General features: G+C 36.7%; 1 protein-coding gene across 1 annotated transcript; it reads left to right on the top strand.

Annotated features, from left to right (window-relative positions):
- The first annotated feature begins 338 nt into the window (after positions 1–338).
- LOC121386358 (palmitoyltransferase ZDHHC3-like) lies at positions 339–18,615 on the top strand. The gene is made up of 8 exons (XM_041517237.1): positions 339–457; positions 5,033–5,192; positions 6,882–6,991; positions 8,865–8,926; positions 11,447–11,534; positions 14,849–14,921; positions 16,400–16,508; positions 17,371–18,615. The coding sequence occupies exons 1-8, from the start codon at positions 339–341 to the stop codon at positions 17,445–17,447; spliced, it is 798 nt and encodes a 265-aa protein (XP_041373171.1). The 3' UTR covers positions 17,448–18,615.
- The last annotated feature ends 524 nt before the right edge of the window (positions 18,616–19,139 follow it).

Raw genomic sequence — 19,139 nt, forward strand, 5'->3', positions numbered from 1 at the left:
AGGGAGTCACAAACTTCTAAAAAGGGCAAGTTCTGTAGGATCGGGAGCATGTTCCTTGGAAAAGTTTGAAATAAAGATTCCTAGAGACGTGTTCTCATAACAATTTAATGTTCTGGATGACGAATTGAATTTTTGCTTTATTAAAAGGGCAGTTAATTCTGGCGGGTGAGGGAGGGTGTGTGTGTCACGGGATCCTTGTGCATATTCACCTGGTTGTCGGGTATAACTTACTTTTATCACCCTTTGATCGAACACCTGTTGTCTAGAAACACAAACTTACCAATATTTAGTTGATGCTCTTATTTTCGATGAGGAAATTCAAAGAAGGAATATCCATCATGGTTGTATTCCGATCGGATCCGTGTGGAATAACTTGTATTATTTTCACTTACATCGCAGTGCTTTACGCCGATTATGTCGTTATCAGACATCTCATCATTCCTTCGATGGCGTACTCGTAAGTTCCTCTGACATACAAACTAATTGTTGGTGTATTTCACACAAAAAACGTAGTCTTTAATCTACTGGAATTTTGACGTTTTGAACTTTTCATTTTCAATGATTTTGACGTTCATTAAAATTGTCATCCAAATGTAGAAATAGTCAATGTCAGACTGGATTCAATGTTTTATTTCTGTAACTGAAAATACTTTCATATGACACTGTCAACTGTGGTACTATTTTTAGTGACGTTTTTTGTGGGGTTTTTTGGTTTTATGTCAACATCCCAAACTGCATTATCTGAACCGTTATGGTTCCAACTCTGTTCAGTGCGATTTGTTGTCGTCTGCTTAATGACACCACTAGTAGCATAGAGCAAGCATTTTTTTTAATACTTTTTTTAAAACTTTTTTTTATGTAAACTGAAGCAAATGGTCCTAATTAGAAGGAAAATAAACAAAAGGTTTTAATTTTTCATAGAAAAACCTCTCTTTTATAGTCGGAAAAATTACGATTTCACAGGTATTGCATAGGCTAATTTCGAGGTTTTGGCAAAAACGCGTCTTCACCTTATCACACTAAAACGAAGCAGTATAACAAAAAACAAAAAATATGACAATTTTACTTGTTATCTCATCAAACTATCCTCACAATTTCAATATGTTTAGTCACTCCCTGTATTTTTAGCTCCCTGTCGAACATGTGACCCGTCTGCCAAAATTGTGTATGTGAAATGTCGAAAAGTGAAAACTTCTTATAGTCTTGCTACATATTAATAATCAAATTATATATATTATTTCTACTAAGGATATATAAATAATTGGTGATAAAATTTACTAATACTCGTACAAATTTACTAAACTGTTTATTTATTGGTATATGTCTACGTAATGTGAAACCCATACTATGGGACAAATCAAATGTTTATGTATGTATTTATTGAGCCGAAAGACTTTCGCATCACCAACAGTACATGTATTTGCAATTCGGTTGCACACAGTAATTTATATATAGCTATTCACACACACACACACATAAAACATGCATTAAACAAGACCGAATATGACAAATGTTTTGTGCAAAAACCACTAGCCCACCAGGAGAAAGCACTAGCCCAAATTCCTGATCAATTATAACTGGAATTTTTATATAATTTGTAACATTACAAATTTACAAATATAACAGTAAAATGAAACAAAACAATTAAATCATGTTGTAACATTCATTTTAGGCCAGACAAGCAAGAGCATAAAACACACAAGAATATAAACCATGTCATTAAATTTGTCCAAAGGTCAAGAATTATTAATCAAGTTCCACCACCTCTTCCACATGGCTACCACAGGAATTCACAGTAGGAAGACTGTGTTCATTTACATGGTGTGTACCTTTGGCACACTCAATCTAGTGTTGAATACTTTCTTCTGGATCAAAACTTTCTATTTCAGGGCCAAGAAGCATAATGCACAGCAGAGACTGAAGAGTTTTCTGTGACATCCCATTTCTTTGCAGTATTTTTAGCTGGTTCAGTTTACTGAAAGACCGTTTACAAGCAGCATTTGATTGTAAAAGCATCTTGTTACAAGATTATGAATCGAGTTTTGATATCAGAATTATTTTAAAGTCCTAGTTGTTATGACAACATTACAGGATGAACAAATAAAAATGGTTTCAAAGTTTAAAGTTTGTTTTGGTTAACGACACCACAAGAGCACACTGATTTATTAATCATCGGCTATTATATTTCAGACATGGTAATTTTGACATATAGTCTTAGAGAGGAAACCTGCTACATGTTTCCATAAGCAGCAAGGGATCTTTTATATGCACTTTCCAACAGACAGGATAGCACATACACAGCCTTTAATATACCGGTCGTGGTGCACTGGCTGGAACGAGGAAATAGTTTCAATACCTAAATAAAACAAGCATGTTTTTAGTAATAAACAGAAATGAAACAAGAATCACAGTTGTGCTAGTTGTATGTATGAACAATTGTTTTGATTGGTCATTTTAAATAATATGTTAAACTTTTTGTCTTGAACATTAAATATGATGATTATATTCCTGATGTTCGTATCTTAAATAGTTTGTTTGAAAAGAACCAATTTGTATTTTGCAAAATACATACAAGTGTAGGTACAACAATGACAAACAAAATAATACAAGCTAATCATGAATATAGAAGTATTTTGTTTAATTATTAGTTGCTTGAGAAATTTGCAGTGAATCCCTCATGATTAATATCAAAATGTTCATATCAGTCCGTTACCAAAAATCATACGAGTATCTCACGATCAAGGAGTACGGTATGATAAAAGACATAGATTTGGCCATGTTGCTGTATTACATATCAATTTCTGAAACACTATGCAACATGTTTTTGCCACACAGTGACTGTCACTCAATAATTTGTTAAAGTATACAAATGCAACAAAAATTACTAATATTGAAATTTTTGGCCAATTACTATATTGGATTTTAATTTATGTAAAAAAAATCTACAATTTCTTTTGTTCACACTCAGTGACTTAATATGTTCCAAAGACCCTTCCCCCCCCCCCCCCCCCCCCCCCCCCAAGAAAAAAAAAAGAGCGAAAGAGAGAAAAAAACGAGTACTACATTTTGAACCAAATTGTGTTCTACAACTGTAGGCTATCACTGAAAACGTTTGGCTAATGGCTGTATATTATTTTTATTTCTGTTGAACATTATACAAAAACGTTTTGGTCCTCATTGGCTCAATATTTTTTCAATGTGATTTATTCTTCAAAAACAAACTAATTTGGTATTAATTAAACTTATAAAAGCTTTATTGAACGTCTACCACGTTATTTATATATCATTTACGGAAGTATACAGCTATTATCAAGAAACACAACTACCATTAGTGGCGTGTACGTCCCTTGCAAGGTATTCCAGAGAAGTTATGTCCCTTGCAGGGTATTTTTCCGGTCACCATAACTACTCGGTACCAACGTTTTATAAATAAACAAATTATGAATACGGTTGTTTTAAAATATGTCACTGGTGAATATCATTTGTTAAAAGTATTTCCCATCCTATTATAAACATATGAAATTGCGTCTGGAAGTTTAAATGCCTTTAAAGTGTTTATCAATGTTTGTAAAAAAAAATTCGTCAATATCTACTTCTCACTAAAATGGCAGAGTCACGTGATTTAATGCATTCATCACCCTAGTTTCCATATTCGGCACAATTCCCATGATTACCCCAGTCGTTAATGTACGTAAGGCTGGAGAAAAATGCATGTAATCTGAGACGCGATTTTGTCAAAACGGAAAAATGCGTTTAGAGTAGCGGCCCTTTGCTTGCTCGTCGCTACCACTAGTCTAAGTCACTAGACCACATTTGGTAATTTTGACATATAGTCTTAGATAGGAAACCCGCTACATTTTTCCATTAGAAATGGTGGATTTTTTATATGCACCATCCCTCAGACAGGATAGTACATACCACAGCCTTTAATAATACCAGTCATGGTGCACTGGCTGGAACAAGAAATAGTCCAATGGGCTCACCAACAGGGATGGATCCCAAACAGATTACACATCAAGCCTAGTGGTAAAGTGGGTTATTTATCGTTCCAGCCAGTGCACCACGACTGGTATATCAAAAGCCGTGGTATGTGTTATCCTGTATGTGGGATGGTGCATATAAAAGATCCCTTGCTGCTTTCGAAAAAGAGTAACCCATGAAGTGGCAACAGCGGGTTTCCTCTCTCAATATCTGTGTGGTCCTTAACCATATGTACATGTTCGATGCCATTTGACCGTGATTAAAATGTGTTGAGTGTGTCATTAAATAAAACATTCCTTCCTTCCTTTCTTCTATTTGTAAATCCTATAATATTTATTAAATCACTTTTAAATTTAGTCACCTTCACTTGTAAACAATGTAATACTAATACATGGCCAGTAACGGCAAGTAAGAGAAGAGCAAAAAAAAAAAAGCCCCAAAATACCGAAACAAAAAACTACCTTGTTGCCAAGTACTGTCTCTAAAATGTTTCATAAATCTGACTTCACAAATTTCTTTTCCCAATTAACTCATTTCTTTAAACTTACATGTTAGTGACTAGTAGTAGTAGTAGTAGAAATGCTGCAGGAAGAAACCTGACACTTAATGCTATCAAAAACCCGGTGTCACTTCACGTCTTCTCGATTATGGTAGCCCAACTCCCGTGGCTAGTGATATTCCATGATGGGCTAGTAAATAACTACTATTGCCATGCCCAATGGCTAGTGAAACAAAGTTGTCTATTTTATAAATATGAATATCCTGTCCCCATCCCCTCTTTTTTTTTAAGCTCATCTCCCTCTTTAGGTTACATATCCCATTATTACTGTTAGTAAAATTGTATAAAATTTACTTAAAAGTAAAGTAGGGCTAGTGAATTCTTAATCGTGGCTAGTAAATGTTTTAAATTACTGATCCCATGGCTAGTTGATTTTATAAAAATTCTCGAAAACCCTGTACTTTAAACAGAATACTTGAACCATTACAGTAATTCAATATTACATATGAATATTATGATATATTGTAGCAAGAATTTTAATTTTCATTTCAGTTTATGGGGAGCATTTCATGTGGTTGTCTTCAACACAATACTCTTTCTGCTTATTATTTCACACTTGAGAGCAGTGTTATCCGACCCCGGTATCGTCCCACTTCCGACAGCAAATATCGACTTCTCAGACATGCATTCTGGAAACTGCATTTCAAAATCGGTAAGTACCCTACGGATCTATGTACATTTATATATTGTTATTAAATAATTCAAACCCCAAGCTAATGCGCCTACTCAGTGTTATAAACTAATATTATACATGTATTCAGTTGTTTTCCTCAGACAGTTGGAGATTTCTGGGGATGAGTACAACTTCAGTAATGCTAGTCAGCTGGTAGCCTGAGTACTCTGACTGTAACAAAGCTAGACGGACATTTGGACATAAATACGCTCTCATTACAGTCAGAGACCAAGCTATGTATATTTTTGGCAATTCCCGACAACCAAAAAGTTGGCAAAGATTTCCGCTCTAATATCACAACAATCCTGTGTTTGGCGTTAAATACTTTTACATCGATCATTTTCGAGTTGATTGATTAAAAAAAATCCACATATTAATCACTAATGCACACACTACAGAAAGAAACCCGACAGCACCCACATTCAGCTAAGCTTCGGCAAACTCCGGACAGCAGAATTCTAAGTTCGCCGACCTATATCGTGACGTTTCTTCACATGATCGCCCACTAAGCCATTCCGTCTACTAGGCGGAATTGCCCAGTGGGCGATCACGTGATCTACGTCACGAGATAGGTCACCGAGCTTTGTAATTCTTGCGATGAAGTGTCACGAAGCGTAGCTGAATGTGGGTGCTGTCGGATTTCTTTCTGTAGTATGTGTATTAGTGATTAATATGTGGATTTTTTTTAATCAGTTAACTCAAAAATGATCGATGTAAAGGTATTTAACGTCAAACATAGGATTGTTGTGATATTAGAGCGGAAATCTTTGCCAACTTTTTGGTTGTCGGGAATTGCCAAAAATATACATAGCTTGGTCTCTGCTGTAATGAGAGCGTATTTATGTCCAAATGTCCGTCTAGCTCTCTTACAGTCAGAGTACTAGGGCTAGTCAGCTGGGTGACTAATTGTTCATTGTGAATGTTATTTTTATCTTGTTAAAGCTTTAGGGGCGCAGATCCATAAGTCATGTAATTAAAAGTGGCCTGTGCTTAGTCTTTTCAGGTTGGACAACAAATGCTATATAAATGTTATGCAGATAGTATTTCATTTCCTGTTGTATCATGAATCAGGTGTGGATCCAGGGTGGGTTTCAAGGATCTCAACCTTTCCCCTGTGCTTCTGACTTTTTTTTTACACTCATTTGACCTCCTGAACATGTCTCTCAATTAAAAAATTTGGGGATGGGGCACCTACACTGTTTATGAATTGTGTTAGGGATGACAGGCACATGTATATATTATAAAGGGTGTGAGGGGGTGGGTGGAGTGATTGGTGATGGCTCCCCTCCCTGACTATACCAGTGACTGATGATCAGTAATAAACATTTCGCCTGATTCTATAATTTTCAGAGTGACGGTTGTGGGTTGGGGGAGGGGTGGTTCATGGCTCCTCTCCCTGGCTATTCCTGTAAATGATGATCAGTAATAAAACTGTTCCCCTGATTGTCTGATTCCAGAATGACGGCTAGGTGGTGGTGGTGGGGTGTGTCATGGCTCCCCTCCCTTGCTATATAACAGTAACTGATGATCAGTAATAAAAATGTTCCCCCGATTGTCTGATTTAGAATGACAGCTTGGTGGTGGTGGGGTGTGTCATGGCTCCTCTCCCTGGCTAGCCAGTAACTGATGATCAGTAATAAAACTGTTCCCCTGATTGTCTGATTTCAGAGTGACGGCTGGACGGTGTGTATGAAGTGTGAGACGTACAGACCTCCGAGGGCGCACCACTGTCGCGTGTGTCGACGCTGCATTCGGCGCATGGATCACCACTGCCCTTGGTTTGTTACATCGGTTTTATCTTCTAATGAACCTGTAAGAGATCAATTAAGAATTGTCTGTTGTTTCTTTTACATGTATGTACGTTCATCGGAGTATGTGAATCAGCAAATAATTGTGTAGGGCTAGCTCTGGGTGACCAGAACATTTTTCCAAATTGTCTATTAAACTTAAAAAATTGCTGAAACACAGTTATTTACTAACAATATATCAATTATTACACGAAATTATTTCGCCAAATTAAAATAAAATTTGCCAATGGTTTTTAAAATTAGCAATTGGTGAATTTGGCAAGTGCCAGAGTCAGCACTGATTGTGGATAACAATGTTGGAAATTTAGCTTTATCTTGGCTATAAATTTACAGTTTTATTTCATCCAGCCTCACTAACACTGTGTCCAGTTACAAAGTTTGTTTTGTTTAACGACACCACTGGAGAACATTGATTAATTAATCATCGGCTATTGGATGTCAAACATTTGGTAATCACTGTGTCGAGTACCTGTGTGCTTGAAATATGTTTGTGGCACCTGTACAATTAAGCAATTGATACAATTTTGTGCAAAAGTAGATAGATAGATATCTAGTTTAACATGCCCATATACCACTAGGGTTTTGGGGGGGTGGGTGGAGTTGAAAATGGGCAGAATTTTTAAAATAGCAATTAGTATAAAAAAAAGTTGATAGAATTAAAAACTTTTTTAAATAAAAAGCTACAAGCCAAAAATAAAAAGAATTGCCTGCTCGGCCGAATATTTATATAATTTGGAACATTTTAGGACAGTCCAAAAATAAATAAGAGAAAGAAGAGAGGATCGGACTATTTAATAATATTTAAAAAGAAAGTAATTTCGACATAAAATTTTAGACGAAGGTCTAAAAGTTTAAAGTCCGATCTATATGTCCACGTGAGTGGCCTCGTTAAGGCCATTTGGGTGCACAGCTTATAGGGACGAGATGGGTTGCATCCCGTCAAGAAAATCCTTAGATTGACAATCATTAGACGTTGAAGGTGTAGTGCTGTGCTGAAATACAGATCTTGAGAAACCGGATCCGTCTGAACGAGAGAGAGTATCAGACTGGTATAGTCCAATCGTCATGGGTTGGTATAGTGGTGCGGATGGGCCCGACTCCGGAGGATACGAGATGGTATCACTATAAAGCAAAGTAAAGTCTAGAAAAGAGTAGTAGGGGCCGACCCCGCTTCCTATTTCTTCTTAGAGTGGGGCGGTCAATCTTCCAGTGCTGCTAGGACAGGCTCGGACATGTAGAGACTAAACGCAAACAACCGTGGCATTCTGCAAAATGGCCGTCATACGAGTCACGAAAAAACAAGTCGACATAGTCAGCCGGAGAAATGACGTGGAGGCAAGGAATCTCGCTAAAAAAGAATCCAACCTTGTGGTGCAGACTGTCGAAACGAGAAGCGTTCCAGCATTCAATCAGTTCCAGTGGTCGCATACATCCCAGTAGAAAACTTCATTTCGCTGACAAAAAGAACAAAATGTTAGGATCTCCAAGTCGAGCACACGAAAGCACGTGCAGTGTGCACAAGCAAAACAAACACGTCTTACCTCGTCGAGCTCCAAACTGAGAATGGCAAAAGTAGAGGTGTTGTAAAAACATCTATTATATGAAAACTGAGCAAGGAAAGGTTCCATTATCTTCAGTTAATACATTTACTTTGGGGCAAGGATTCAAATTTCTTGGTCATAATTTTATTGATAGTATTCTTTCATTATTTTACCCACTTACCGTATGTTAACATTGTTGTTTATGAAATTCTCTTTGGTAGAGTTCAACTTAATTATGTTGTAGTTTGTTTGACTAACTAAAACTTGGATTTAGTAACCTATTTTTCTCTCTTTATTTTCAGGATCAACAACTGTGTCGGTGAATACAATCAGAAGTTTTTCATGCAGTTTTTATTTTATGTTGGTAAGTTTTCGTTATTATATTGAAGTTGTAGAACAATGACTTCAGCCAGTTCTGTGTTTAGGTATAACATATATTATGCTGTGAATTCAGCAGGATTCTATGCTTCTGTGAAACCAGGTCTTCTAGATTATGGTAGCCCCACTCCCATGGCGAGTGATGTTCAATGTTGGGCTAGTAAATAACTACTATTGCCATGCCCGACAGAGCTTCTAGATTATGGTAGCTCCACTCCCATGGCTAGTGATGTTCAATGTTGGGCTAGTAAATAACTACTATTGCCATGCCCGACAGGGCTTCTAGATTATGGTAGCTCCACTCCCATGGCTAGTGATGTTCAATTTTGGGCTAGTAAATAACTACTATTGCCATGCCCGACAGAGCTTCTAGATTATGGTAGCTCCACTCCCATGGCTAGTGATGTTCAATGTTGGGCTAGTAAATAACTACTATTGCCATGCCCGAAGGGTACTGAATTTTTTGTGTGTGAAATGTTACATTTAAATTTTGTGAATATCCTGTCCCTTCCTCCCCTAAATCTCCTTTAGATGACATATTGAATTATGCCTATTAGTAAAATAGTATTTACTTAGAGTAGGGCTAGTGAATCTTTAATCCCTGATCCCATGGCTAGTGAATTTTTGTAACAATTCTGGAAGTCCTGATGTAACCCAGGTTTTTGTTTGGAAACGTAAACAGATTTTTCCTCGAATTCAATGACTGTATATTGTTTTGTTTCTGGTTAGTTGACCAATCCTTTTTTGAACCTATGAGTCCATATTTTTTGTGTCATCATTTTAATTTTATTTGTAATACTCAATCGATTGCCTGAAAACTATCTAAATGGCCCACAACGACCCACTTTAGTTATTGTCATGATATTTGTATATACAAAGGGTTGCATGTAATGTCGAGATAATTTTTTTGTTTTTGAAATAGAATATTTTCCCCATATACACACTCTGTTTAACGTTCTGACTACTGCAGGTGAGATATTTCGCCCAATGTCACGCCAGTCGACATACTGTACACTGTATACAGTGCATTCCCCAATTCATATTTCCCGTCGTTTTGCACACGACACTCACCGGAATCGATTTATTAACAGGAAATGGAAGACAACTCAGCTTCCTGTGTCTTTAAATTTAGATTTTTCACTGTAAAATGCTTTGGAATTTTGAGTTGAAAAAATGGTTTTCGGCAAGTATTTTCGCTTGATAGCAATAGCGGCACGTCGCGGTCATTTTCAGGGATTGATAGCTGATTGTGACAATGAAAATCACCAAATATTTGGATATGAATCGTAGTTTGTTTAAAAAATATATATTTCTGGTCAGAAAACCACTATTACTGGGAATAATGGACAGAAATACTGGCCTCAAATGCCCTTAAGTAACAAAAACATTTTTGCCTAATTTTAATCAACATTAACTGATTTTAAATATTAAAAATTGAAAAATCCATGATAATAATACTTACCGATTCAAATATTAACTTTGTTTTATATGTTTATAAAACATTTAAGTGAATATATGTCAGTAAAAATTATAAACTTGTACCAACTCAACGTGATTTTTGTCAAAAATTGATCCAGTAGTGTAAACGTTAATACTGATGTAAAAAGATGAGGGCTCATACAAATAATGACTGCAAATAAAACCCTCAGTCTATAGTCTGTGTAACCGTGTTACTGGCAGTCAATTCAACACCACTGACATTCAATCCCACAGTACAATGTTTTGTTATACCAAATATTCAATCTTTTTTCTTTTCTTTTTTTATATCCCACTGTCCCCTTTCCTTTCTCTTCTTTGAAATCCATCTCATTTCTTCCCGATCTGGCAACTTCTTTACCTGTCCACCTCCACATCCCAGTCCTTGTCTCTCCAACCACAACATATGCTTGTCTCTTGTGGCTATCTGTACCACACACCTGCCATTCCCCATCAGCTTTTAGCTGTGGGCTTAGTCTGACAACCTATTCAATCTTACTATTGTGATAAAGACATTTTCAAATCGAGTGATAAATGTATTTGGCATCACACATAACTGTGTGATCTGGACCGGAACTTGTAAATGGGGAATTGTCTTTTTATTTTTAATGGATTTTTATTCTGGTTTACAAATTACATCGTATCATATTTGAAACATTACACAAGATTGCCGCAGAGTATGATTCTTAACGTTAAGTAAATCCATGAAAAGGATGGTTGATTATTAATAGGTTTTAGAAAGTGTAGTTATGATGTTAAATTATAAAAAAAATTGTAAAAAATACAAGTTATGTAATAAATACAGCACTTCAGATACGCTGTTTTTGCATCTTCTGTGGAAGATAATCGACAGGTCAAATATGTGACATTGACATGATATACAGACATATATTGTTAATCTTACCTGTGTTCCATAATTAAAAAAATGCCATACTTGCAAAGTCCTTTGGATTGCAATGAAAAGTGTTCGACAGATTTCACTATCTTGTTATTTAGACTGCTGTCATTGTAAAGGTGTTTTATTTTCCAGGTGTTTCGAGTCTTTATGCTGTTGCCATGGTGATAACTGCATGGGTGTTGGACCCAGCCCCCGTAGAAAATGTCCGACATATAAAATTGTAAGTAACTTGAACCATCTTCTCTGTCTCTGTCTCCTTCCCTCTCCTATCTCCTTTTCTCCCTTTTATGCCTCAGTCATGGGTAACCATACGACATCCTGGCATCCGCGACATCGGGAAAGAATCGTAGGGTTCTCCTAAAAATCTTTGCCTGGTCACATTAGATGCAGTGTGTTTATGGGGACCCTACGGGCTGACACATTTTTTTGAGCCATCAAATCTTAAGGGCATCGTAAGTTGACCATACGATCACTGTATGATGCCCGTACGTTGTCCCGACATCATAGGGGCATTTTGTGGCGTCCCTGCGATGTCTCCAGATACCGCAAGGTGCCCCTACGATATATCTGCAGTGGGTTTCTGATTTTAAAAATCATACGGTCTTCAAAAAATTATAAGTTTCCAGGGTTCTGCCCAGGAGTGGTGGCAAGTTTTTCCCCACTGGATTTGGCAGGATGTGGCGGGGGTCTGGAAAATATTTTTAATGCAGGCCCTCAGATGCGATCTGAGCAACTCAAACCCCTAATACAGTTTAAAATCTTGTGAATTTTTTCAGATTTTTAATGTAATTTTTTTCTATTTTCCTCTGATCCTTGTAATAACACCATATGATATGATATATCAACCTGCTTATAAATAATATGTCTGTTTGTTTTATTTTGTGTGCTGATAATTTGTTATGCTTTATGCTGAATGAAATAAAAAAGATATAATTTGTGATGCATTTGTTTATTTTGCTATAATAAGCCAAAGACAAGGGGACAGTGAAGATAGATGGCCAGCAAGGCAGGGAAATCACAATTTATTCAACTGTGATTTATCTTCCTTGCCCAAAGTTTCACTGCAGCCTTGAAAGGAAATCTCTCGATTGGTGTAAGAATGATTCTGTTATTATGTAAATAATTTTTTCACTGGCATTGCCGTATTCTTTGCATGAAAATCTCCACCAATGTCTTTAAAGCACCGTAGCAAATGCGTTGATTAATTAAATTTACAAACAGCGCACTAATTATGACTAACTCCTATTACGAGATACAGATGTGTGCTCAACCAAATGCATGTATTAAAACAATAAAGAACAATAATAAAAAAGAAAAAAAAGAAACTAGATCTATAGATCGAACTAAAATCTCGCGGCTTGTTAACTATTATCTGATATTCGTATACAGACCGCGGTTTCGACATTGTCGCGATGATCTAAATTTAGACAACAAACACGTTACATCAGTCAGACTGGTTTTTACACTAAGTTACGTTAAACATATTGATACGATTGGGAATCAGTTAAACCGCTTGGGTATTTTCGTTTTGAACTTTGTAATCGTTGGGTTTTTCTGAATTAGAAAAATAAATAATATAACATCGATTGACATCGGAAATATTTTCCGTCAACCATGACGCACACAGATTTTATTTTGGAGTATTTTTGGTAAATATTGCGTCAAATATGCAGGATTTCTGTGTCATGTGGATGAAGCGCAGCAGTCAAGCAGACGACAGACGATAGGTCTCAGTGGTGGGCTCAGTTCCAAGTAGGCCAGCTAGCTGTGAGATTTCAGCCTCATAAATTGAACAAAATGCCATTCATTTTAATCAAGAGACTACTTATATTCCCATGGGATTGTTCTCACCTAAAGAACTTGTCTAGCGGGCCTATGCCCGCTTGTTCATGAGATTGTTTCATGTCGTTTTATATCAGCTGGATCAGTGCATGCGCATGGAATAGCAGGTGATTGCAGCGTCACTCGCAGCCGTCTGAGATACTACAGTAAATGTAATGCACATGGCATAGCAGGTTATGATGCGTGTTTGTTTAAAGTTGCGGAAAGTATGTCACAATTGTTTTAAACTGTTTCATGGTGAAAATAAAGAATTATTTAATGCCAGGTGATAAATGTAGTGGTGGTCGGAAAAAGCACTTCTTGAGCTTAGTGGTGGTTGGGCATGTCTGAGTGCTGGCAAGGCCGACCAGCGCGGGCAGAACGCTGAGTTTCCGATGACCCTACGATGCCCAACAATCGCCCCAAAACTCAACGATGTCCATAGGATGTCATTGATGCCCGTAGGATGTTCGTAGGTTATCGTCAAAAACACACATCGTACGGGCATCTTACCCACTTACATTGCATTTGTGACTGAGGCATTAACAAGGTTCAACAGATCCACTATAGTCCTCAACCATGTCTGTGAAGTTTTGGTCTAGGCTAGTGAAAATGATCAACTGTTTTAGTATAATATATAGGACTAGCCAAAGCTTCTGTGAGGGCTGGTCACTTTCTCAAACATTGGGAAGCAGAGGCAGATTTAGATGGGGCCTGGGCCTCCTTAAATTTTGCAATAGTTACAATTTTATTATATATTAATTTTCATTTTTTTTTTATGATCCCTCTCCAAACCTTCCCCAAAGTTCCTTTGGCATTTCACCATTATCTCTGGGGCTCCCCTAAATGGATTTTCTGGATCTGCCACTGGGCAGGATTTAGCTCAGTTGGTTGATCGCTCGTCTGAGGTGCTTGCGTCGCAGGATCGTACCACCTGAGTGAATCCGTTCAACTGATTGGGGTTTTTCTTATTCCAACCAGTGCACTATGACTGGTCAAATGCTGTGGTATGTGCTTTCCTGTCTGTGGGAAAGTGTATATAAAATATCCCTTTCTGCATTAGAAAAAATGTAGCGGGTTTCTTCTGTTGATTACGAGTCAGAATTACCAAATGTTTGACATCCAATAGCCGATGATTAATTAATCAATATGCTCTAGTGGTGTTGTTAAACAAAACAAACTTCTTCTTCTTCTCAAACATTTACCATCATGGCTTCAGAAAAGTTTAGGTTTCATCTGTCTGTCCATTTGTCTGTCCGTCTGTCCCACATAAAGTTTTCCGGATGTTTTCTTTTTCACAGTGCTTACATTTAGTGTATAGCTTTACCATGTACTGTTACACACCCAAATTTGACTTTCGTGCATACAGGATCATCAAACCTCACATGTAGGAACAACTCGTGATGGTGGTGTATCGCATACTATTACTAGGTCACTGCACATAACAGTAAATCCTTGGCCAGACTATATCTTGCATACAGATGCATACAGGACCATCAAACTTCACATGTAGGAACAACTTGGGATGGAGGTGTATCGCAAACTATTAATATGTTCCTGTGATACAAATAATGGGCGTATCGTTTACGTCACCGGTACTCTTGTTGACAGAGTTATTGCTCTTGAATTTATGAGAGACTAAAAAAAATTGGGGCCCAGTAGGGGACATCTATTGCTTGTTTAATTTTCGTTTTGCTTTTCTTTTTCTTTCAGGTTACATTCCATAATATTGGTGATAGAATCTATTTTATTTGGTCTTTTTGTGATGGCCATTGGCTGTGACCAGGTATAGTATATAGTAATAATTTGAGGGAATGGGTTGGAGGAGGGTGGTGGTGGCGGCAGAGGGATAATGTCATTGTTAGAGCAGCCCTCAAAATTCAAATCAATTTGTGATGGAAATTTTGTGCAATTAATAACAGTAAATACCCAAAAAAAATTAAAATGTTGTTCCGATTACACGCATGTAAATCTTGGTGTATATTTGTATTAAAAAAAAAAAAATGTTCACATCAATGAATACTGAACTGCAGCTTCATTTATTTCTTTTGTCTGTGTTAATTTTGCACCCCATGATCGAGAGCACACATGCAGATTGCGATCACGGGAAATGAACATGCAGCATTAATACAAATTGCGGTCGAACACACACTGAATAAAATTATTAATATTTGTAGGTTAATCAGGCCTTGGAATAAGGTAGATTGGTGTTACCAAGAAATTGATCTTCTGATTTTGCCTAAATACAGTTTGTCATTCGCATTTTATGTTGTAGTTAAGACCTTGAATTCTCCTGGTATTAATATCTAGACTTCAACATGTGTTGTTAATGTTTTATGTTTAATTATTGAAAAAATATATATATTTTAAAATATAATAAAGTTTAAAAATTTATCCCCTCTCTTAAATGAGGAGATAAAGAAAAAAATTGGTCTAAAATTTTGTTCAGGTTATCATTTGGTCGTACTATATTTTTCACAACTCTTTACACTGTTTTATTTGAACTTTTGAATTTTTATATTGATACTGATTTTGACATAATTGATGCATTTACTTTAGTTTGACTCCCAACAGCCGATGTATTTTTCATGCTGGGTTGTCGTTAAACATTCATTCTTTCTTTCTTTCTTTCTATATTCTTTCTTTCTTTCATTCCCAATGGCCGATGTATTTTTCATGCTGGGTTGTCGTTAAACATTCATTCTTTCTTTCTTTCTATATTCTTTCTTTCTTACATTCCCAATGGCCGATGTATTTTTCATGCTGGGTTGTCGTTAAACATTCATTCTTTCTTTCTATATTCTTTCTTTCTTTCATTCCCAATGGCCGATGTATTTTTCATGCTGGGGTGTCGTTAAACATTCATTCTTTCTTTCTTTCTAAATTCTTTCTTTCTTTCATTCCCAGTGGCCGATGTATTTTTCATGCTGGGGTGTCGTTAAACATTCATTCTTTCTTTCTAAATTCTTTCTTTCTTTCATTCCCAATGGCCGATGTATTTTTCATGCTGGGTTATTGTTAAACATTCATTCTTTCTTTCTTTCTTTCTTTCTAAATTCTTTCTTTCTTTCATTCCCAATGGCCGATGTATTTTTCATGCTGGGTTGTTGTTAAACATTCATTCCATCTTTCTTTCTAAATTCTTTGTTTCTTTCATTCCCAATGGCCGATGTATTTTTCATGCTGGGATGTTGTTAAACATTTATTCATTCGATCTGTCGTATTTTGAGGTTTGTTAATTTACTTGTGGGTTTCTGCTTTTAGGTTTCTTCTATTTTGAACGATGAAACTGCTGTGGAACATGTTAAACGAGAAGGGCACCGGCGATATGCGAAGACGAAATTTGCTCTGTTTCAGGAAGTTTTTGGCAGGGGTAAGTTTTATCATGCTTCATACTGGCTGTGTAAATCCTAAAAAGCCATATAATTTGTAAACACTGTAGCTCAGTGGGAAAAACGCTCGCTTGATGCACAGTCGGTCTAGGATCGATCCCCATCGGTGGGCCTATTGGGCTATTTCTCGCTCTAGCCAGTACACCACGACTGGTATATCAAAGACTGTGGTATATGCTATCCTGTTTGTGGGATGGTGCATATAAAAGATCCCTTGCTACTAATGGAAAAACGTAGCGGGTTTCATCTCTATGACAGTGTCAAAATGACCATATGTTTGACATCCAATAGCCGATGATTAATAAATCATTGTGCTCTAGTGGTGTCGTTAAACTGGGCACGCTTGATTGATTGACAGTTCTAAATGTTCATCATTTGTGATATGACATCATTAATGAATTAAACAGTATTGGGAAGTCAGTGGGTAAATATATGAGTGTAGTATTGTATCTGTTGGAAACTTAGATATGAGTCATTTTCAGTCTTGAAACACAATATGGCGTCATATTTGCATCATGACATCATAGGTGTGTCACGCTATATTTTTTAACAAGATATTTTGATTCTTTGGTATCATATTTCTATCTACTGATAATACATTTATGGGGTCTAAAATCAACTGTTTAGGGCATAAAAATTTATGTTGGTGGCCATATTGGATTTGTGCTAATTACACCTTTCTTGGTGTCAGATTTGGGATATAATGTCATCTTAACAATATAAAATAAAAAAGCTTTCTGTTGCAATTTGTTTTAGGTTCAACTAAATTTTGGTTTAAATTTACTGGACTAATAAAACAGTAAGCCGGCATGGTATTTAAACAAACATTCCTTTCTTCTCCAGGTCATCCTCTTGCGTGGCTATGCCCGGTCCAGTTTCAGCCCGTTTCCATGGAGACACCGTTGCAGTACAGAGTGTGAAACAAGATCTCATTCCCAGTTTTTATTATTCCTCATAAACGCTCAAAATCATTTTGATCAAACACCACTGTGTCATATAGTTGACAGGGTTGAGTTCAGCCAACCGTATGTTGCTAACACTTGCTAGACTGGTTTTTATGCTGCACGTTAAATGAATGACCACCTTGAGAATCGGTCAAAATAGTTTGCAAACATTCAACGAAAAACAGCTGGCAGAACTTATACCATTGTGCCATAATAGTGAACAGGGATGAGTTCAGCCAAATGTTTATTACTAACGCTTGCTAGACTGGTTTTTATGCTACACATTAAATGAATGACCACCTTGAGAATCGGTCATAATAGTTTGCAAACATTTTAGCGAATAACGGCTGGCCGATCTTGTACCACGTATGTGTGTTGTGTACAGTGTGTATATATATATACTGTATAGAATCGATCCTAATCTTGTGATTTGTACATATAATATTCACAGAGCAGGATTGAAGTTGGCAAATTTAATAAAAACTAAATTTGTGGTCACAAGTTTCAAGTGGACGAACAAAATATAGCAAAATGAAAGTTCTTTAGAATCTTACTTATTGTCTTGCATTGATGATTGCAAAAATGAGTGATATAACAATTACGTTTCTGACGGTTACGTTACGTTTAATGTTCGGTTCCATTTCTCATCAATTGTAAGTGTTAGGTCAGTGAAACATGGTTTGTTGTTGCATCTATGGATAGGGGTGAGAAAGGTTGAGATCATGCGATTAGCAGAAAAAGTGTTTGGTACAAAATATTTTTTTGTAGGCTGAATGAAGTATTATTATGTGCCAGCATATCTTACAAATCAACTGTCGGGTGGTCGGTCTGGGATCGATTCCAGTCAGTGGGCGCCCATTGGGCTATTTCTCGCTTTGGCTAGTGTCAATTTCCACAAGCCCAGGCCACAAATTCACTAGTGGGAATGAGGGCTAGTGGATTTGTCAAACTCTGTAGGAAATAACGTTGCCAAATTCGACTTCAGTTTGAAATTGGTGATTTGGTTGATGGACACTTAAATCAGGACTTCTAGATTATGGTAGCCCCACTCCTGTGGCTAGTGATACTCAGTGTTGGGCTAGTAAATAACTACTATTGCCATGCCAGTCAGGGCTTCTACATTATGGTAGCCCCACTCCCATGGTTAGCGATATTCAGTGTTGGGCTACTAAATAACTACTATTGCCATGCCCGATGGCTAATGGAAAAAAAAAAGTCAAATGTTGCAGTTAAGTCTATTTTGTAAATATGAATATCTTGTCCCAACCCCCCAATGTTAGTGTTTTTAAGCTCTATCTCCCTCTTCAGGTGACATATCTGATTATAACTGTTATTTAGTAAAGTAGGGCTAGTGAATTTTTAATTGTGGCTAGTAAAGTTTTTAAATCCCTGATCCCATGGCTAGTGGATTTTATAAAAATTCTAGAAGCTGTGAAGGTTTACGAGTTTTCTACTGTGTATTGTGCCCGTGTAGTATATAGTATCCTCTTATACATGCAGTGTGTATGTTTACAGACTTCATATATATCCTTACATATATATCCTTACACATGGAGTAATATGTACGTATGTATCCCTATGTGTACAAATTAGTCTTGCACAGAAAATGTTATATACTGTATAAGAATACAAGGACACGTGTATAAAATATGTATATTTTGAACTAAA

Source organism: Gigantopelta aegis, chromosome 12 (genome assembly GCF_016097555.1).
Source record: "Gigantopelta aegis isolate Gae_Host chromosome 12, Gae_host_genome, whole genome shotgun sequence".
Lineage (NCBI taxonomy): Eukaryota > Metazoa > Mollusca > Gastropoda > Neomphalida > Peltospiridae > Gigantopelta > Gigantopelta aegis.